At 37.5% G+C, this 23,927-nt stretch overlaps 1 protein-coding gene across 2 annotated transcripts in view; it reads right to left on the minus strand.

Moving 5' to 3' along the window:
* Positions 1–23,927, minus strand: part of ctnnd2a (catenin (cadherin-associated protein), delta 2a) — a 287,583-nt gene that overhangs the window by 134,812 nt on the left and 128,844 nt on the right. For both annotated transcript variants that reach the window (XM_082184574.1, XM_082184575.1), the window contains 4 exons: positions 16,794–16,828; positions 15,955–16,071; positions 7,280–7,473; positions 2,750–3,305 (listed from right to left, as the gene is read on the minus strand). In XM_082184574.1, the coding sequence (XP_082040700.1) occupies positions 2,750–3,305; positions 7,280–7,473; positions 15,955–16,071; positions 16,794–16,828 (902 nt within the window). The remainder of the gene's footprint in view (positions 1–2,749; positions 3,306–7,279; positions 7,474–15,954; positions 16,072–16,793; positions 16,829–23,927) is intronic.

Raw genomic sequence — 23,927 nt, forward strand, 5'->3', positions numbered from 1 at the left:
TCAACATTGATAATAATAAGAAATGTTTCTTGATGTTTTTTGAGCAGCAAATCAGCATATTAGAATGATTTCTGAAGGATCATGTGACACAGATAACTAGAGAAATGATGCAGAAAATTCAGCTTTGTCATCTCAGTGATAATAAAATAAAATGTAATAAAATAGCAAAAATTTCTTTTCTTATATACAGTATTTATTATTTGTGTCTTTTAACCAAATAACATATGTAAATGACCTTAGAAGTATGTAATGGGATGATTATTGTTTACAGGCTTAATTCTCATGAATGGAAATTGAAAACTAACAGGTTAAATCAATTAATAAAGCAATTAAACCAAACATATTGAGAAGTATAAAAGCTTTTCACTTTAAAAGCATGAGTTTTATTTGTGTTGTTTTTTGTTTGTAATTTTAAATCAAAGCCTGTCTTCTTTGACCTAAGATTGATTGAGACTATTTTCTACATACTGTAGTAACATGTTAAATGCAAAAATAGCAACACTAATTACAACAACAGCCACGTATGGTATATGACTGAATAAATGAATTGTTACCGAACCTCTTTGATGTTTAACTGCGGAGCGAGAACGAGTCTTCATATCAAAGTGCTATGTTCCTTCAAAGGAAGAGCTGAAGTCTCTTGACTTAAGGGGCTGAATGTAGGGATCAGTAAAGAAAGCATGCATGGAAAACAAATGTGGTTCCCTAGATGCTCTCTATGTGAAAACTTATATGAGTATCAAATTTCTCTGTCTACCACAGAGTTGAATTTATTTACCCAAGATCAATGAGTATTGAGCTATGACACACACACACACACACACACACACACACACACACACACACATATACACACACACATATATATATATACACACACATATATATATATATATATATATATATATATATATATATATATATACACACACACAAGTGTATATATAGGCTGAAGTGTGTGACATTGCTTTTGCAATATGTTGCTTTTATAAAACAGTTCAGACAAAAAAAAAAAAAAAAAATCCTAGCCTGGATGCCAGCCGAACTTAGCCCACAAATTTTTTAGGTCGGTAAGTTCGGTCTGGACTCGTTCCGTTGAGGAGCTATTATGCCCGAACAAAAATTGTTCGGACCAATCAAATTGTGAGGGCGGGCTTTATACGATGATGGACAGATGAGCAACGTAACGTAATCATCCACGTCACCAATGAGCGCTTGGGTTGAATTCGTTTACAACACAGATGACTGCCGCTGGAGAATTGTTATTTCACGAGTTCACACTTACAAATAAGTCAGATAGAATAAATGCATATTTGGCGTGCTGTTTGAGGAGAGGGCTCCGGGCTCGGTATTCGGCCCGAACCCAAAGTGCTCCCCCCGTATTCCAGGCTGTGGAAGAACAGGCCGAGAGTGAGTGGAGGGATGCTGAAAACTGTCATGGAATGTTAGGTGAGTTGACAAAGTGAATAAATATATGCTTCCTCTCATGCTGATAGGGTAGACCAGACGGTCATTGTTTGATGACAAGTTGATTGAATTGATTATTTGAACGTGCTCCTCTCGAACTTTGTTTATAAAACATTATGTGTAGATTCCGCCATCGCGTCTGTTATAGAAGATATCGACAGCGCATTGATTTTAAAAGAGGAACAGAGAACCACGATCAAGACATTTGTCGATCGGAAACATGAATGAAAAACATAAGTCACTTACTCCGTTGCTCTGATTGGTTATAGGTCTATCCAATTGAGTGCAGAGGCATTTTCCTTCCTGGTTCGGTTGAAACACGCCCCATAATCAAAGCTCAATGGAGCAGTATCAGACTCACATTCGGACTAGAATCTGAGTATGATGAGGTCAGGCTATAAAAATCCAGCACTGTAGACACAATTTTACCAGTTACTTTGTGTACTTTTGATGAAATAGTTCCAAACAAAGTTAATGAACTATCAAATGTTGCACTTCGCTGATAAAAACAGTATATGCGGTTTGTTGCTAAATGAATCTATGTTTTTGAACGAATCAGTTGAATGAATGTTTCATTGATTCACTCACATTAAGCGTGTTCGCCTTAAATCGACGCTGCGCTTACTGATTGGTATATGGCATCAAAGTACAGCAAAAGCGATTCAAAAGCATAAGGAGCTGTCTGTTCTCCAAACGTTCACGCGGTCCTGATGATGTCACCGATCTAAAACACCTTTTCACTTGAAAAAATGTATTGAACAAATCGGTTGAATGAATGATCCACTGACTCACTCATTAAGACAGTTATTTGTACCACCTAGAAGTGTTATTTTAGTATAATTTATATACTATTATATTTTTTTATTTATATTTTTAATGAGACCTTTTCCATTTTTTATTTCCATTATTATTTTTATTTTCCATATGTGCTTTTGTCATTTTTTTATATTAAGCTTTGATTTGTTTCATCAAATCATAGTCGGTGTGAATGCTCCTTCACTTCAAAGCTGATCAAAATCAATTATAAGTTTCAAAAAGTATTGCCTACAAGCACAGTGATGTACTTGTTTTCGTTTCTTGCTGCTGTTTAGTTGAGCGTTTCACAGAAAATACATTCCCAGATAACAGCAAATAATGGACTTGTACTGTTTTCTTGAGTGTCTGAAAGTATTTCATGCTTCAAAAACGTCCCCATAGAAAAACCCACACAATGTTTATTAAATTGCCGCGACTCGAAAATCCCAGTTGGCTAGTCAAAGGCAGGTCAGGAGTTGTTACTCACCAGCAAGGCTGCCTGGTCTCTGTAGAGTGGCGGTGGCGTAGAGATCGTGGGATATCTTGTACTGCTCAGCCGAGTGCACCAGCCTTTTGGGTGAAAGCGTGGCATAAGTAGACACTCCGGCGCTCTGCAGCTGCTGATAGATAGGTGATGCGTTATTGGGTGGAGACGCTAACCGGTGAGGGGAGCCTGAAGCGTGAGTGCCAGGTGATCCTCCGATGCCCACCGCATTGATCGGCGAGCTACTACTGTAGGATTTGGCAAGCCTGCCCGGAGAAGGCTTGGGGGAGGCCGAGGAGGATGAGGAGGGCAGGCGCTGGGTGGTGGCGTAACCTGGTGTGTCAGAGGCCGAACCCAGACGCTGCAGTTTAGTCGGGGATCCGCTGGACTGCATTGAGTTCAGGGGTGAGCTGACGCGCTGGGCAGGTAGAGTAGAGCTAGAGTAATACAGGCCCGGGCCGGACGCTGCAGACGGATGCTGGGAACCGGACAGCAGGGCTCCGCCATGGCTCTGACAGGAGTCGCCCGCCGCGAGCTGGGCAGCACGGTTAGATGTCACCTAGGAGAAGAGTAAGATAACTGTTATATCTAATCAAAACAGATCCTTATTAAAAAGAAAAATTTCGCCCTCATGTCATTTCTTTCTTCTGTGGAACACAAAAGAAGATATTTCGAAATAAGATGATTCAAAGAATTGCATTACCATTTAAAAGTTAAGGGCATCAAGATTGTGTTTTTGTTTCTAAAGAAATGAATATGTTTATTCAGAAATTAGTTTAATTGATAAAAGTGACAGTAAAAGCATTTATAATGTTACAAAACATTTCTATGACAATAGAAGACTGAAGACTGGAGTAATGACGCTGAAAATTCAGCTCATTGGAACTTGCATGTTTCGTGAACTAACATCACGGCATTTGGGGTTTGTGCTGCCATATTTGATGTAGTCGGTTCTAGAGTAATATTGATTAAATTTACACAACCTTTATAATCTTTTGAGAAGGTTTTTGACCCTAATGATTTTCATAATATGACAAAATGACCAAAAACATTCACCAAAATATCTTCTCGAGTTCCACAGAAGGATGAAAGTCATAGAGGTTTGGAATGACACGACGGCCGAGTAAATGATGCCTTTTAATTTTCAACTAATAACCATCCCTTTAGGGGTAAGTTGGTTTACTTGATATTCAGATGGTGATATATGAGACAATAATTCCTTTGAAAGTAATATGCAAGCATGTTTCCTGAACACATACAAAAAAGCCTGTAAACGGAAGTTATTGCATATACATACAATATACACGGGCAAATTAATGCTGGCATAGGGCCAGTCATTTAGAAAGACGCTTTGGCGTGTGAATAAACATTTCTTCCTTTAGATTCCTCATAATCACCATGATGATTGTGGGTGATTACAATGAAACATTAGTTCCACTGTTTCTCATTTACAGAAAGCATGAAACCTGATTATTCTTATTCAGAATAAATTAGGTTATTTTTAAACTGGCAGTCAGTGCAATTTCCAGTGGTGGGAAAAAAAGCTTAGCGGGGTTTTATGTCTCCTTCATTGCATTGATATCAGGTAATAACATTCAAATGGAGAGTTGAATAAATATGAGGCAAAGGTCTTGAAGATAGAGAGAATGTTTGTGCTAGAAAAGTGTATGACATTTAAAGCTAAATCCAGCTTTGTTTGTCTCCAAACTATGTTCTTAAAGATTCTTCAGTGAATCTCCTTATTGAGAACAGTTTTACTATATAAGTGGAATTTACTAGAATCCACCTTAAAAACCTTGAAAATAAAATAAACAATAAAATAAAATAAAATAAAATAAAATAATGACAGGTTCAGATTACACGATTTTGGCACAATTTTGGCACGATCTGTTAAAACGTAGTGCGTCGGGTGGTTCGTAAACGACAATGGGCGTCGGGACGCAAGAAACAATAGTTGTACACAGAAGTCATTGCATATACATTGCACATACGACGTCAACTGGTGACACTTCATGTTGTCACGACAAAAAGACTAGCCTGTTTAATTTTTTTTTGGTCCTCCATGACGGGTTCCATCACATCTGTGACATTGACCAATAGAAGCACAGAAGCTCTTTCAAACATGTCGAAACAAAAGAGAGACGATTGTATTGGTGCTGCTAGGTGGAATTATGAAATGAAGGAAAGGTTTGTGGAGCTATGGCAACAATACTCCTACCTATATTTTATTTCCTTGAAGGACTACCACGACAGAGTGAAAAAAGATCAATACTGGCGAACGATAGTGGAGGCACTTCAGCAAAATGTGAGTGCTGGAATTAGCATTAGGCTAGTACAAACTATTGCTTGTCACACTCTTCTTCGTCTACTGCGCATCACAACTGCATATTGCCACCTAGTGGACTCTTCCATCTCAACATTCACCTTGCATGTAGGCTGTTGTACCCGCACCGTCCACACGGACACAAAAATTGGCCTGCACAGGGGCGGTGTGCTCGGACATCGGCAATGTGTAACGCAGTTGTGTAACGCAGATGGCCAAAGTATACTTTGAGCTTAAGTAATTCAACCTCACTAATGAACTAATTGGTTGTTGGGCAACTTGGGGATCACTGTAACCCAAGGATGGGCAATGTCGGTACTGGAGTGCTGCTGTCCTTCCAAGTTTAGCTCCTAACTTGATCAAACACACCTGAACAAGCTAATCAATGTCTTCAGGATTACTAAGGCTACAAGCAGGTGAGTTTTTTTTTTTTTATCAGGGTTGGAGCTAAACTGGGTTGGACAGTGGCACTCCATGACCGAGTTTCCCATCCCTGTTGTATCCCATTCCTAACCTATAAGTCTTTGCTTTGTCGACATGCCATCACATAATCTGAAGGTTGTGAGATCAAGCTTCACATGGGAAAGTGTTGTACAATTGCATTGCGCCTGAACAGTGACAATAAAGAGCTTGACCAACATGGCCAAATCTTGATCACCTGATTCTTTGAAGACTATCACAGTACATTCTTGTTGCACGGTCTTTATATCACCATACTGCTTCTTCTAGATATCCTGAAGCCCTGCTTAGAGATAGTTTACTATAAAGTATTAAAGAATAAGCTGTGGAATGTAAAAAGGTTCTCCTGTGATATCAGGCTGCAAAAAGCTTTTTGGTTGTAACTGTAATCTTTATTTTCAAGAGTGTGCTGCTTCTCCTGATAAGACTTTAATGAATGAGATAGAAGAGATGGAAGAATCCTCTCAAGATAGGATTGTGAAGATTTAAAAAAGGCATTTAATAGCTCAATATCATGTTATACCAAGGTGTAATGCAATTATACCATCATTCCTGAAAGCTTTATCTTTCCATCTCTCTCTCTCTCTCTCTCTCTCTCTCTCTCTCTCTCACTCTCTCGCTAAGAGGGAGAAATGCATCCCGGCGTAGAGAGAAGAGAAACACCTACTTGAAGAGACTGTAACTGGTTCCTGATATGGATGAATTATTTAGGGAACAAGAGGTTTATGGTGTTAAAAATATCTTCATAAAAGCACCTAACTGATGTGTTGTGTTATATAAACCCATCCTGGAGCAGACAAGCCCTCTTCAGATTACCCTCCACACAACCAACCCAACAGTCCACACGAACACAGAAGAGAAAGAAAAAGAGAGATGCTGGAAACACAATAATTTTTTTTGCATTCAATGTGAAAAAAAAACATCTTTCTGAGAAACCGCATTAATTTAAAATGAGAACGTTTTCAAAGAATCTTTGCAGAGAGGCCCTCATCGACTATCTCAGAAACAAGTCCGGAGGGCTGAGGACGCGCTGGGCATCTTTCAATAAAAGACAGAGGGCCTATGTGTTCATTAAAAGTGTCTAAGGATGTGAAAGGCAAGAGAGCAAAAGGGAGGGCGAGGGAGCGAGAGAGTGAGGATGTGCCAATGTCAGCTTTATTGTGACCGACCGCTCAGGCACTTGTTCTGTCATTTGCATGCGTTAGACATCCGGTTAATTAGTGAACATGGAGGAAATTAAATATTTGTGGTCTGAACAGACTTCGTTCCTTTTTAGGGAACATTTCTAGCTTGTAGCAGGTGTGCGAGACTCATTTAAAAGAAATGAAAGTTGGGAGAAACCGCCCTGCAGGGTTTGCTGTAATTACAGTCTCATCAACAGGGCACAATTTAGCTCCCCGGATAATGACAAAGTTTGCCTTGCACACGCTCGCCGCTCGATGCAATGCAGTACAACTGCCGTCTGCTGACAAACGCTTCGGTTTTGCAGTTAATTGCTTTAATCAGGTTTTGAAATCACTTTTTAGGCAGCAGCTTGAAACATGATCCCAAGCTGGAGCCCGGGAATCATTCAGTGCCAGTCCCAAAAAAGAAAAAGCAGAATCGCTACAACATCCCTGATCACGAGAGACTCGCGGTGCAGAACAGAGCAGTCACGTCGAAAAACAAAGAGAGAGGAGGTGAAAATACAAAAAGTGAGGGATGGTATTGTAACGAGACCAGGAGGAAATAAGGAAAGAAGAAGCGCTCACCTGGTTGTAGCTGTGCACGGCTCCTCCGGGCTGGCCGCTGGAGCGTGGAGGGGGCTGAGGCTGCTGGGTTTGTGGTGCGGACAAGCAGTCGCTCAGGGCCAGGGTCTGGTTACTATGGTAGCTGGCGGAGTACTGGAGGGAGCCCTCTGGGTTCGAGCTGAGCTGCAGTGAGCTCTGAGAGAGCAGACTCGGTCCTGTGTGCAGAGCGCGAGAGAGAGAGAGAGAGAGAGCGAGAGATGGAGAGAGAGGGAGAGAGCAATTCAGCAAGGCAGCAATGCAGCCCTCAGCCTGGCAGAAATGGCATACATAATTTATTAGAAGGGGAGGAGTGAAATAGAGAGAGAAGCAAAGAAGCGAGCGAAAGACAGCACGAGATGGGGATTAAAATGACAAGAGAAAACCCACAAGCAAAATAACGTGCGAGAGGAGAGAAACCAAGAAAAATGAAGTGTGTATGCGTGTGTGTGCGCATGTCAGCAAACAACTGAAGAGCTGGCAGAACTAGGGATGGGCTTGAGGATAATTGATCATGATCAGTCATGAAGACTTGAAGAATAATGGACTGATGGCGTTTTAATCCAAACTTTAAAACATTTAGTAACAACTATACACAAATGTGTCAAAAAAGACCCTATTTTTTAATAAGTTAGTGGTTACGGTATAATTGTATAGTGAAAGCTATAAAGTCATCATTGCATTAATCACTAGCTGGAACTAGATCCCCCAAAAACACTCGATTTTAAAGTGCAATCTTTGCAGTAAGTGACATGTGACTAAATAATATATCTCAATAGCACATAAAGTCCTTTACAACAATGCTTAAACACTGTCAAAATGATAAATCAGAGCTGTTCTAATTTTAAGTTAGCACATTAATAAATGTTTAAACATTGCTGTTAAGGACTTTATTTATCAGTGAATTATATACAGTATGTATGTATACATAGATTATATACAGCATATATATACTGTATATAATCCATTATTTCCATTCATTACTAATAATAATAACAAAAATAGCATGTGTGCCACCTAAGCCCTCACTTGTGTACTCAGTTTATCATTTATCTGTCAAATACTTAAACATAATGACCAAAATGTCCATCCCTGTCAGATTACAAAGATAATCAGCTACAGCCAAACTGCGTGTTTGGAGAGCGGCTCTGGGACAATCTGACAGCAAATGAGATTGCATCAACAATCATAGTTTGTCAAGATGCTATCAACCCTGATGTAGCCTTCAGCAAGCCCATGTTTGGACTATCGGTCTCAAACAGATTAGCTGCTCCCTGAAACATACTGTGAAAATAATGATTGTTTTTTTTCCCTCCTCTCACAAAATACTGTGCCTTTAAAAACAGCTTGAGTTAAAGCATCTCAGGTTTCTCAGGAGGAGGATGTTGTCTGCTCTCCTCGTGCTACACAATAATCTATGGCTCCTCTATCAGACAGATCCATCAAGCTGGTCTGAAGAGATAAGAAAATTGGTGCATTATTCGAGTCCATAATAGCCTGCTGCTCTCATTTATGTTTGCATTGATCTGTAAACCCCTGATCAGACGTGGGGAATGCAATGCTTTCAAAGCTTTGGTTATCCTAATGCTTTCCTCTGTCCTGGACCCTTGGCCAAATTATCAGAAGGTCATCAGACTTCATGGCATGGCAAGGTGAAGTCTCAAATGCCATTAAAGTTGATCTAAAGCTGCAGTACATGCGTGTCTGCATGCTGAACTATTTCTTTAATGCTGTCACATAAATTCTAATCCTAATAATGTAGAAACAACTTAAAAACAAAGACAGTAGGCTATATTTTAGCATCTTTTTATGAAATAAGACCAGTATCACTGATACCAATACTGCTACTGATGTCGCTATAAAAATAAAAATAAAAATCAGTTTTAGCCATTAATCATATCCATTCAGCATAACAGTATAATTGAAAGCTATATACTGTATATATTACATTTATTAAAACTTTTAAATGTACAGTAAGTGAAACAATCTCCACATAACCTCAAATGTCACATTTACCTGTGCCCTTCAATATATCAGGGTTTTTTCTATTGGCCCAGTCAGACAAGTTCAGATTTTAACTTGTCCTGACAAAATGCACAAAAAGTTTGCTTTTGTTGTTTTTGACTCATTTCATCTTGTAAACAGTGCTTTACGGTTTTTAGGTATGCCTAACAGATAGGATATTATACAGAAATTGAATAAAGTTATCCAACACTTCGCAGGCTTTACTGCATACATTATAATTTAAATATAGATGAGTACTTATTAAAGCTACAAAAGTAATTCAGTCAAGAGCAGTAAGTGTCTTCATTGCATAAATTATAAATTAAATATAAATGAATCATTATTAAAGCTACAAAATTAATCAGTCAAGAGCAGTGAGTAAGTGATTTTCTATATTTTCCTTTTGTTCTTTGATTATCCTTAATGACAGACAGCAGCAGGTTTATTAGGCTGCTGTCACTTTAACACCTGCCACACATGATGTGGATCTGATATACATCCCATTTTCTCATAACTCTTTACATTCATTTAAGACTTTATTTAACTCATTTAAGACTGTGCTTGTGAGGATACTCGACAAAACGGGCATTTTGGCATAATTATGTATTATTTTTTGTCCGTTAAAGCGCTGTCTGAAGTGGCTTTCTGTGCGTACACGATTGTGTGTGTGTCCCACAGGAGATTCATAGACGTGTACCAGTACTGCATTGCGTTATCTTTTGTCTTATCGGACTTGAAGGATTTAAAAGCATTTGCATGAATAAGAGAGTGGTCATATAATGTAAAGCTTGCCAAAGGATGACAGGAAAAAACGTTTGCTGCGTCAATTGTGTTATATATTTTTAACGCGTTAAACTGAACTAAATTAAATTTGGAATTGACATGGGTGAATACCATTTCTGTTCACTGACCATGAGGTCATGTTATTGGCCAACTCTGATAATCAATTGACTAAATATCGTCCAGACTGATATATTTCTGTCACTCATGCTAATATTCTAATGTATGTATTTTTTTGTTTATTTCTTTTTCAGCTACCAGGGAATCATTGTCTCATTTGAAACAGCATGTCTAAAAGGCTGCAGCTACAGCATCACAGCAGTGACCCTAAATATAGCTCCTCACCTAGTGTAAGACACTTACACAGCTCTTACATATCTGACTTCCCCCATCCTCAGTCAAGCCTACCCAAGAGATCTGCCGTGCTCTTGTTCACCTCCTTAAAACAGAGCGGCTAGATTAGTTTAACTGAGGATAACACCTCCATACATGTAAATCAGTGTTGCTGAAACTCAAACATCAAAGAGCTGTGCAGCTCTGTACACTGAATCACACAAAATAAGTCACGCATCTCCAATGTACAGCCCTCCAAAAACCATTTCAAAAGCTTCTGTGGGAGGTGTTCATATAGGAACGCCCCCCCCCCCAAAAAAACAAACAAAACAAAACAATTTTCATCATTAGACCAATCCACAAAGACCAAGTTAAAACTAAACAATTAACCATATTAGATTTATATGCATTAGGTCTTGCTGTATAAATGAAGCCTAAAAACAGACCTCTAACTTTCTATTATGCTGTGATTCGGTCATTATATAATTTTTTGTAAATATTATTTATATTCACAGCCAAAATATTATATATCACAATATAAGTTTATTGTTTATTCATTTATTTTTGCTTTAAAGTTTTTATAAAATGAAAATTTTTGATACCACTGAAATTTCATAAATCTCATCACCAATTTCATTATTACAAAAAAATGAATGCCACAAGTAAAAAAACAAACAAAAAAACACTTAGTAAGTGTTTAGTAAATTAGTAAAATATGAACAAAGAAACTAATTACAAGCAAAGCAATTGGACAACAAACTACAATTGAACAAAGACACAAATGAAATAAATATTATTATATTATAAATATATTATATATATATTATAAACAACTTTGTTTACAAGGATACTCGCAAAGACTGGCATTTTGACACATACGAGTGTGTATTTGACCGTTCAAGCCAAATAAGGTGCCAAAAACAACTAAGTTCAAGACTCACGCGCTGTATGAGCAGCGGCTTCATTTGCGCACATCTCTCACAGCGCTCAGAAGAGTTTCTTCATATCCTGAAAATAGTCCTCTTTCGCTGCTTATTGCACTTGAATGATTTAAAGGCTAATTAAAAGGCTTAATATACATTCAAATGATAAGCTTTCATGACGGAGCAGCACGGGTACGTCACGTGAGCGTAACCGTGATAGAGACGATAGTCCAGAATCTCTACCGGTTAACAAATTTCTACCGGTTAATCGTATCTACCAGTATCTCGCCCACCCCTACTATAAATTGTTTTGTACACTGTAATGGATTATAAGATTATAATAAACAGGTACGATTTTAAAACGTTTTCTTCTCAAATCAATATTTCATGTTCCAGCCAATATTTACAGTATGTGGTGAAAATCTGTGCATTAAGTGATACGACTGTACATTATCCCTTCAATGTCTGTCTTGTTTAAACTTGTTTGTTCGTCTAGGCTCAAAGCTGCTTGCTATGAACTGTTTTCAATATTTCATATCTAATTACAAACTTATGTGGCAAGTAGCTGTGTAATAAGCAAGATAATGTACATCCAGCTGGCTGTTATCGAAAAATAAACCCTCACAGCGTGATGAGGACCAGAATGCGAAGCTTGATACGTTACTCCATACTTAACTGCATTTACAAACAGTTTCAGTAAGCACAAAAGCAAAATCCCAAATTAGTATGTTACATCATCAAAATATAAGTAGCCTATGATCATCTTGTTATACATCACAAGCATCATAAAAACTTTGTGTTTTGTTTAAATTGTCTGTAAGATAGTAAATGGTTAGCTAATGGTAACATTTGTGTTGACTGAGAGCCTCAACCAACTCCACTCCAAAAATTACTAATAGAATAAACAGACCTGATAGACAGCAGAAGAAAATTGGATAAATTACAGTCGTTTCACCTGCCATGGTATGAAGAAGGTGCTTGACAACATTTCACGTATACTTCCAGGCTGTTAAATTAACCTCTGGATGGAATAAACTTGCACTAAAAATATATAATCCCATCATGGAAGTGCATGGACTGTTGGACACATATAAAATATTACCACAAGTGGCACCTCTACTTTTTATGCTGGGCTCCATCTCTCTAGGATGAAACATTTCATGAAGAATCTACTTTTTTATGTTCTTTTACAAGGCTTGCAAGAGCAAAAGCAAAATCATCATGCTGCTTTGACTCAGTACAAGAAAGAGGGTGACATGGATATATAAAATTTGATGAAACCTAAGGAAACTATTTGAAAAGTCTGGCATTACACATAGCAGGCACCGAGACCGATGCCTTGTAGACATCAGTCTTTTTCTTATTCCTGTAAATGCTTAGATTACTAATGCATTCTGAACCAGCTCCATTCAAAGAATAAAGTCTTTGGAGCACAGAGGCCAATGTTTGTTGGCTGTCAGATAATGCATAAAAGCGTGTCCACATTAGACACCTCCACAACACTCCAGCTACTTTATGTCGACTCACCCTGCTATCAGATAAATTATTGAAAGCCACCCTGTTCTTAGCAAAACGTTAGAGCTCACTGTAATTCCAGACCGTTATAGTAAATATACTTAGTTTCAATACATAATTCATGGCCTTTTATGTTAGGATGTGGTGTTCTAACGCCTGAAGCCTAGAGAATGTTGTGGTTGAGATGTGTGTTCAGAAGAGGCGTTATCTGTTTTGATTATTTCGACTTTAAAGCTAGAATTGGATTGCAAAAACCTGTGGCATTTTTCTCGTCACCAACCTTAACAGAATGTGCAAAGTCAATAACTTATTTAAAAGCCTCTTTGAACTCCCAAAAAAAGATCAATGACATGCAACTTTCTGGGAGGAGATCAGGAAAGTTTTCGGTGGAGTAATATATCCTCCATAAAACAGACACAAAGCCTTCGTGTTCTTAAGAGGGGGAAGGGGGAATGAGTGGAGAAGTTACACTTCATCATAGAAAAAGATTTATGAATTCTAGTGTATCTTGCTCAAGTATCGTCCATCATGGTTGGCTATAGCAGCCCTGGAGTAGACGGAGATGAAGTGTGTTGATATTGTATAATCTTATTTTCAACAACAAAAAAAAAAAAAAACACTGAAAAGCCAAAAGAGTTGCAAATAAAGCAAATAATATTGGAGTACGTTTTACAAGAAAATACTATTTCAGTCTTCTTCAAAATTGTTACATTTTATTTAATGTGTTACATACTAACAGTACTTTGTAATAATTTGAAAATGAACCTTTTTTTTTTTTATTAAATCTCACAAATTAGAATTTCGGAACGGTGTTTTCAATAAAAACTGGAAAATTGCTACATACCACATTCTACTGTGAGGGAAAGCTGAACCTGCAGAAGAATTCACCAAACATGAAACTTTCATCTTTTACTCTCTCTCTGTAACAGCCTCATTCTGTTTTGGTTTCGTTTTCATTCTGTTCCCTGTTCTGGTTTGCCTGAGTTCGGTTTTCTAATTAGTTTCCATAGTTACTCATTAGTTTTAAATCTTTTCTTAGTTCCGTTGATTACTCTGTGTGTATTTAAGCCCTTAGTTTCCTCTGTTCATTGTTCAGTGTCATCAATGTTTTACGTGGTTGTTATTTATGTATTTTTCCCCCGTGTTCAGACTCAGAGTTTGGTATTAATGGCTGTTTCTGTTCTATTGTTTGTCATTGTGCAATTATTACTGCAAACCATTTGCGACACTCTCACCGTTTACATTTTTTTCTGTAAAATATGTTATTTTGAAGAATGCAATGAATAATGTTAAACAACATTGGATTTTCATTGTAATACATATATTCTTTGTTGCGCAGATGAACGAAACAGGTTTGAAACAACATGAGGATGAGGATTTTCATTTTTGGGTGAATTATCTCTGTAACAGATTTTACTTGCCTATAATGGAGTTTGTTTGTTTTTTGCCCACAACAGACAGAACTCTAAATATATGTATAAAAATAGACTTCTGCCCATATGTTCTGGCACACAACCTTTTGCTGTCTTAATTTAACATGGCATGCAGCCAGATGTAGTTTCACAAAAATGACAAAAATAAATGTTATTACCATCCCTAAATAAAACGCTTTAGGTGCAATTTACAACATAACAGGCAGTTTAATTATCAAAACTCACATAATAAAATCAATGTACATAACATTAATCCAGACAGATGCTCTCAGTAACCTTCAAAATGCAGATACAAAGTGAGACAAACTGTTGCCTTTTAGAATAGAATAGAATAGAATAGAATAGAATAGAATAGAATAGAATAGAATAGAATAGAATAGAATAGAATAGAATAGAATAGAATCAGGCATTTATATAGCACTTTCATATGTACTACTGTACACCCAAAGCGCTTTACAATCATATCAGGGGATCTCTCCTCAACCACCACCAGTGTGCAGCATCCACTTGGATGATTTTACAGTTATTGTCATGAAAAGGCGATGGTAAACATCATTTTTGATTGTTGCACATTATCTACCTAGCTTCTTCTTTTTTAAAGTATTATTGATATTTTATTATTAATATTTAATTTTATATTTTATTTTGCATGTAGGATTATTTAGCTTGCTCATTAAAAGTGTGGGAAAACTCCCAAAATGCACTTTTGCAGAAAAATATTATTACTTTACAATTGTCAAGCATTTATAAGCCATACATAGTTTTACAGAAGCAAACTAAATTGCTCAAAGCCTTTATCAAGACATTATGATTAATATCAAAAGAGAGAAATCAAACTGCTGAGACAGCAGGATGGGAAAAAAGCTTTAATTCAATCACTGATTTTAACAACTGCTCGACACTGACAACATATTCGAAACCAACTAGTATTTTGTGCACCAAGAGGAAATAATGTATTTTTTTCCCCACAAACATAATTAGAACTGTGCCATTTTTGAGATTAGAAATGTTCTTCAATTGTGTAGAGAGTCAACACTCTCTATGATTTCTTTTTTCTTTGCCAAAAGGCTCTGTCTGTAAATACTTTCATATTATTGCAATAACTAGCACTAGATTATTTGATGCACCAGTTACCACATGCACTGCCAATATTATAGATGCCGTTAGTGACATTAGTTGTTCAGAAAATCTATTCACTAGACACAGTAAAAAAAAGAAAAAAAGTTGCTGCCTTCAATTTTTAAGTACAATCAACTTGAATGTTTAAGTCATTTCAACTTAAATTAGATGAAACTGACTTACTGTTTTTTTTAATCTTGCATAACTTGAAAACTGCTTAAACTATTTTGATGAGTTTAAGCAATATAAGAAAATTTGTCATAATTTCATATAATATAATTTTTTGCAGTGAATAGACATACCCCCTCTAACAAAAACCCGCCCTCCCCCATATGTGCTGCCCTTTTAACATGCAACATTACTGACAGTAAATGTCCTCCTTTAAAATGAGTGTAGACATCAATAGTGTGACTCTTAACCAGGTTGTTAAGTTCTACAAATGAAATCAATGGTCAAAATCTCTCCACTAATTGGTAGGATTAGTTTTATGCTTCTTTAATGGACTACATAAAGCATTCTCAGGCACTCCTTCAAAAAAGTGATGACTACTCACTATCAGCTGTGGTGTATTCCTGATGATCCAAGATCCCAGACTCCTGTAGGGAGCGGATACATGAATCCACCAGTTCCAGACCTGTGTTTAGTTCATCCTCAATGTCTTTCTGTCCATCTGGGGGTGAAAAAAACAGGAAGGTTAATCACGCATACACCCCAGACACTTCCTGAAGCCTCATTCGTCACACTTGGTCTTTGACCTTCTGATCTTTTCCATTCACCTGCTCACTAAGCATCTAAACAGGCTAAGATTGAATTTAATTGGCTGTTTGGATGACCCTGTTAACCATGCTGCTTGTTCTGTCAGAAGTGACAGCCAACTCTTCCAGGGCCAGTGTGGTGTAATTTGCCAAGGGATAAAGGGTTACACAAGACTCCTAAGACAAAAGATTAACCTCTCAACTAGAGCAGCAACCATTCGGTCAGAGAGCAGGATGCCAAGCTGGGATTCGTCTCTCTTTAGACACATAAGAGAGTGACGCAGATGGGAAATGTGTCTGGTTAAAGATGATTACATGTATATGTATATGTATATGTATATGTATATATATATATATATATATATATATATATATATATGTATATACACACACATACATACACAGTATATATATTCTAAACGAAATATTTAAAACTTATTTTATTCTTTTATTCAGACCAATAACGTGTATTCAACACATTTTTCAATCGTTTTTTGAATACTGAAATTCATAAAGATGATGCAATGATTCTGTATGCTGCACAACTAATTCACTCTAGTTATGAATGCATTCTCCCCCCTAAAAAGAAAAAGCCTGGCAGCAAAATTGTGCAAATCATAAAATAAAATTAATTTACCTTGGGTATTCCAGCGAAACTGCTCATCGGCTGAACTGTAAAGTAGAAAAAGAACACAGTTGGAATTAAAGTCTCCCTCACCAATCACATTTCACACATTAGCATGGGCGTATGCACTTTTTTCCGGGCAATTGTGTTCACGTAGATGTTTTCATTGGGCCAATGAGAATAAATCTATATTTAAATTCAAAAAGCCAAGATATTCTACTGTATGCATGACATGACATTTTATTCTCATCCAAAAAGGAGGAAATGTGAGCATTATGGAGCGCTAAACACTGTCATGTAATGTAGGTTTCATTCATACTGGAAGCCGGAGGGCGCTCTCTCGCAAAAAGTCCAAAACGGACACCTAGAAGTAATAACTTTTGTTCCAGAAAATCCCTTATATGGACAAAGGCATCCAGCTATCGCTGTAGCTGAATAAAAAGAGACATTTTGACTGATGAAACGTCAAGACAATAAACACACAATGGTTTACAATATATGGTTTATGTGTGTTTTTTAAGCCATCTTGGGGTAGGCCTATTTTCATAACGATAAAGTATATGAATAATGCAGTGCTAATTGACAGGTTTAATTACAGTATATTCTGTAATATATTTTCTGTCTTATTCTGTGATCATTTTGTTTTCTACATTGTAGGCTATAAAATTCATGATGACAATGCACAAGTGTTTTTAGTACATCAAACAATTATAAAATTGTCATTAAGAAATTATAGGCAAACAATATGACAGAATACAAATTATTGTTAGTGTTCAGCAGTGTATTTGATTTCCTAGAAAATTACAAGCAAGAAATACAAAAATAAAACTTGTCAATTAGACAAAGGTCAGAAAAAAAAAAACTGCCATTACACTTGACATTTCTACGCCCCTGCACATTAGCATGCATACCATACAAAATAACATAGAAGTAAACCTTACTGAAAAGAAAATCCGGCTTTAAAAAACTGATCAATTAAATGCATCCTTTCTGAATAAAAGTAATAATTTGCTAATTTCTTTTGAATTATAATAAAATGTGATTCTTTAAGTTGAACAATAAATCATAAGTAAGTTGCTGAGTTGGATTAATGTTTATTTAATAAAAAAAATTTACTTTAAAAAGACCTACACTGTGGCTTAGTGGTTTAGTCCCATTTACTCTCTTCCCAGCATGCACTGGGGCAAGATTAATTTACATGGCTGAACAATTGCGAGTTTTATTTACATTGTGGTTCATGATGTTCACATTTAGAAACTTATCTTGTGACTTCAAGAGAAGTCTGTTCCTATTAAAAACGATCTTTTAGGTCGGTATTTGACATTTTAACAATTAATGTTAATAGACTTGAACACTTTTAATCATCATGACATTTTATCATTGAACATGAAAATAAATGTGCATAGAATCTTACATTTACAAATCGGTAATATTTACAATGAAGGCAGATTTTAAGTGATATCAACATCACATATTAAGTTAAGTCACAACATTTAAACTCAAAAAGCCATGTAAACGTTTAGCTTCATTTTGTAATCTCATTTTTACAGTATGATGCACGGCTTCGATGCCTTTTTTTCTATCCGCCTGATACAGTAGATTTGAGATGTAAGAGAATAATTGTGCAGCCCCAAATAACTCTCATAACAACACAACATCGCTGACAGGAAACTACAGCTGAGGGTGTCACTTCACACAAATGCAGATTTGTTTTCCAACTCTCCCAGATCTGGGATCAAAGGTTAACCAGGATAATGCTTCCCACCCTTTAGACCATCATTATAATAAAGATTTCCTATTCACTGAGAAAGAATTACAAATGACATTGTACAGGCACATAGTGGGGAATGAGACTGGTGCAGAATATTGGATTTCCCGGCCCGTGATCGATAATGTCGGTGCCTGACTGGGCCAGAAGAAGGGAAAAGAGAGAGAAAGGGAGAGAATAGGGATGGAGTTAGCTAAAATCAGCTCTGTTGCGGTTGACTGCCCATCTACTGTATAGACGCCTTCAGGCGTAGCATGCTGTGACCCATGATCCTCTGCTGCGGCAGCCTGACAAACTGTTAGAGGGTTTCCTGCATCGAAAAAAGTCAATTTATCAGCAGTAGATCGTTGCACAAGGCACCATGGGGAAACAAAGTGTGTGTAGGACCTGCAAAACGTCCTACCCCCTATAGAAAACTCTTCTGCTGCCCACCGCTGTCCCCCATCGTCAGACAATCATGGCCATTTATTCATTCAGCCTATCCTAGGGCTGCATTAAACAGCAGGCATTGGGAATACATATCTAAAAAAAAGTGGAAACGACTGGGGTGACATTGGAGTGACGGTAGATATTTACAGCGTGTGCCCTTGTTCAAGGACTAAGGGGGCAGAGCTGCTGTAAACTATAAACAGCAAGGAAGACGTCCGGGTCATTTCTGAAAGCAGAAGAACCTGCGCGGTCACGGAAGACGGCGTAGCAGGAGAATTCCATTAGAGTATGCATGAAAACACTTCAAAACACACAAAGATGCATCGAGGCAGTGTAGAAGAGCTGTTTCAGGTGTATAATGAATCTATAGTGGTGGGTAAATAAAAGATCACATGGAGTGAATCAAGGGAATTGAGAGCTGTTTTTAGTTTTTTTCTTTGTATAATAGAATAAAGAGTGCATGCACTGTGCGAGTTTGGACACTCGGGAGGTCCTGAGCCATTGCACGTTACGAGTCAGTTAACCTGATAATCTTGTCAAAGTAGCTGGTACACGGCACGACTGTACATCACAGCGAGCTGGCGGTAATCTTGTGAGCTTTTGGGCTAAACACGGAGACTGGAGCTTTCAATGTTGCTACTGCTATAGCTTTGGATACTTAAAAAGCAGAGAACAGCAAAGCCATTCATTTAAACAAAAACGACTAGAGAGTGCATTTGTGTGCGTTCTTGTATATATGATTTTGAGAACTCAAATATGTATAATGAGTAATACCCAACGACACTTCCTGTGCCCTCGTATACCAAATGGCTTTAAAAAACACACTAAACTGTGTTTGCTGAAATAAAAAAAATGCCAAAAGTTTTGTGTGATGAGTAGGTTTTGGGGTAGGGTTAGTGTAAGAGGATAGAATATAAAAACCATTACGCCTATGGAGAGTCCCTGTAAACCACATATACAAGTATCTGTTTGTTGGTGTGTCCGAGTATGAGCATCCTGTAGGGTTGCAGCCACTGGGCTATAATAATATTCATTGATCTAGCCTATGTGACGTGGTTGTCTATGATTTGTCAATAGAGGACAGCCTATACACTGGTCAAAATCAGGCCGACTCCCCAAATTTTAAAAACATTATCAGGAAAACATTATCGGTAAGTGCTCATAACGTATTCGACTTGACTCTCACACAATGCGAGCTGTGACTATACGATCTAATGTTTTTAAAGTTTGGGTTAGCTTTAAGTGAGTGTAAGATACTGTTAAAATGTATTTTTCTTATGCCCACCAAAGTTAAATTTATTTTCATATTTTTGTGAAAACTGTGAAACATATTTTTCAGGATTCCTTGAATAGAATAGAAAGTGCAAAAGAACCGCACTTATTTGAAATAACACATTTCATGCCTACAGCATGCTGTATTAACCTCACAGAATTATAAAAATGTTCTTTAGAAATAGAGAGATGGTAAATTCTACACATACATCAAGTTCTGCGAAGGGGTTTAGTGAAAGGCCCTAACACAAACCCCATGAGGATGTTTAGAGCTAGTGCGCTTGGGGAAACATTACTTATGAACTTACATTTGAGACCAAGCATCTCAAAAGTGAAGGACAGGAGAGAAAGTTCTCAGCTGACAAAATGATTTTTTTTCAGCAGCTTGTTTATACAGATTTCTTCACTTTAAATAATGCATGAGTCTGGAGTCTGAATAATAAAAATGTTGACTTGTTTGAATGGGAAATGGTTCTAATAATCAAAAGCTTTTTATATAATCGTGTGCGGAAGGAACGAATAAACCCGTGTGAATACGTCTGGAATGAAATGCTGGCGTGATTCGATAGGAATGTTTCTTTTTTGTCCTGTTGCTTTATCAACGTTTGAGAGAAAAATTACATCAAAGCATAAACTCTGCGTCACAACTTAGATCGTTCCTTTTCAGAATATCGTTACACTCTCTTGGAGAGCTTCTCAGCCAATCGAATGCAAGGCCAGTGTTAACTGTTATGTAATGCTGATTATTTTACAGCAGGCCAATATTTGAAATAGCCTGTCTCTCAAGCACACTTCATCACACCAACAAATCACTTCCACTCCTTATGGCTTGCGGTTTCATTTCCAAGAGGCTTTAACACGCAACGAACTCCGTGGCCTAGCAGATTTCAGCTCGAGATGCTGTCACACACCTTCTGTTCAGATGGATGAGCCGGAGCCAGACGCCAGAGAACAAGGCAGCCAGAACCACCAGCATGATTGAGGAGCCTGTAGACCTGTGACAAGGCTTTTAATTGCAACCTGTTGGCAAGTGCAAACGAGCACCCGGCCAGAGACAAATGCATGCTGGGATGCATGCAAGTGTCAAAACGGGGCGATGGAAGTGCATTATGGGATGTAGATTTGCTAAATGTCATCTGTGCTAAATGAAACAGATTTGAACTGCAATGTGATGAAAAATTAACACCTCTATTTCTGATGCTTAGAGGCTTAATGAACCAAAAGACAAAATCACATTCACAACAGCAATTTGAATAATTCAGGGGGAAAAAAAGAGTTTCTCATTATTATTATAACTATTAAGATGACAATTATAGTTAGGGCTGCCCCCTAATAGTCGACTAAACGTTAGTCTTTCACAGTTTAATAAACTGCACTACTTTCACAAATTCAATGTTATTTTGATTATTTGTTCAGCCCTAGTACATAGAAATGCTATTTCTGCCATTCTCTCCATGAAAATACTTGACACTATAAAAGCAGTCAGGCCTGATGCACTAAACCATCTGTGGTGCCTTGATCCTCTTGACTGACCGCAGTGAGTGTGTGTGTGTGTGTGTGTGTGTGTGTGTGTGTGTGTGTGTGTGTGTGTGTGTGTTTGGATCACAGCAGGCTATGCTCCATCAAGACACCACACAGAATTAGAGGAGTCTAATTCACTTAGATGGATAGGTACACCTTCTACACCCATCTTTACAGTCCCTAGTTACATCACAGATTTAGCAGTGCTCCGATAACTATCTGCTACACAGGCCTCCAAGCAAAGTTGTCCTTCAATAAAACATATATTACCCCACCACATCTAATAAAGCAGCTGTAGTCAGAATAAAAGATGAGACACAATTAACGCTGGCTAAATATAATCTTATCAACTGCAGTAAAATGGCACAGCTAAATCAATAACAATTACCGCAAGACTGCAGATCCATACGTTACACATACACCAGACTGAGCTAACTGCAATATTAACCTCATTACCACAACATCTATAGTGTAAACATTGACATCCATCCCCGATGGGTCCTAACAAGAAAGAAATGTATCTTTACTCAACCAAAGCCCAACGACTCTGCGTGCCAACGCTGGATGTCTTGGATAACTCACTCTGAGGTCTTGAATAAGATACAAACTCTCTCATTCATGACTTTTTGGGAATTAGATTCAGTGGACTTGTTCCAGAATGCTTGATTAGAGTAAGGCCTTTAACTCAGACACTTTAATTGCCTTCTGCTGCCAGTTCAATTGAGGGGGCACTTCTTTTCCATAGGAAAATCTGCCACACGGCATCCCACTTATGAAGGAAAGGGTAAGGTGCCAAACATTACGTTCCCATGGTCTCTATATAACCATAACTGTACACCGAGTAGATGCTGTTATGATGACATTACTAGCTATAATGTAAGAGTTAGTTTTGAGAGCATTTAAGGAATATTGCGTACACTGCCTCGGTTCGTTGTTTCACAGTCGAAAAAGAAATGGATGAAAGTTGAAACTGTACAACAACAAACTATGGAGACGGCAACAACAATAGACGACCATGTCTATGAGCGCTTAAACTATAACACAACTCCAGTTTAAAGAAGTATAAAGAAATTTGTATCACTCATAACTTCTGGAGAGAAATATCCCAGACACATGACAAAAACTTTGCAGTGCGCACAAGTCAAATTTCCGCGCAACACTTTCAAATGGAGCATACTTTGAAAGGCTATGGATTCGCTGTATGCATATGCTAAGCGTTGGTGTAAATACTGAAGTATACAGTGGTTTTTAGTGGTTAGGGCACAAGTTGTACGTTGAGTTTGAGTCTGGCGCGCAACATTTCCCAATCATGTTTCCCTCGATCAATTCCTGCAAAATGGCTCAATAAAATAAAAAAGAGACTGCAAGACACACACAGAGCATAAGCAAAAGTTAGTGTTTCCCAACGCTTGACAAGTTTATGATATGTGATGCAAGTTTAATCAAGGACTTGTACAGATGAAAAGAAAAACTTTAATATTTAAAGGAGAACCTAAACAAAGTCTGAAAATACATGAACCTGAAACCCCAGATAACCCAGATCTGTCCTGCACTGCACTAGGGAGGCATCAAGCTAAAGCAATAATGACAAGTCTGAAATGACTGGCCCTCTTTACAAGCAATTAAAATCAACCTGCCATAGTGCACTTTATCTTTAAAAGTATCTGTATCACAGAGATTGACAGAGACTATCATCAATAGCTGTGGAGAACAATATCGACAAAGAATGGTGATATGCATACTTCAATAAGCCACAGAACTACATGGGAAAAGAGAATTATGTGCACAAATGCAATACACAAATTTGGGGATTTAACATTTACAGCCATTGTTTACCTCGTCCAAGGAAAAATAAATAAAAAAATGACTATGGTTGGTAGGGAAACAAGTACATTTTCTGGCCCGAACTGAAACTCTTACAGAAACCTTTTTGCATTTTTAGCTCTTCATTATTAAACATTAAATAAGACCTGTTTTGTATGCAGCAGATTTCAGGTTTTATTATTATTCTGGGAACATTTTGGTCCCAACACACACACACAAATCTCACCCACACACATACACACTTTAGAAGAAATGGTATTTTTTTGTAAAAATGGAGACCAATGAAATCTCAAACCGTCTGGGACCAGTTAATGTGAAATACCCAAATATGT

Source organism: Leuciscus leuciscus (genome assembly GCF_965113295.1).
Source record: "Leuciscus leuciscus genome assembly, chromosome: 11".
Classification (NCBI taxonomy): Eukaryota; Metazoa; Chordata; class Actinopteri; order Cypriniformes; family Leuciscidae; genus Leuciscus; species Leuciscus leuciscus.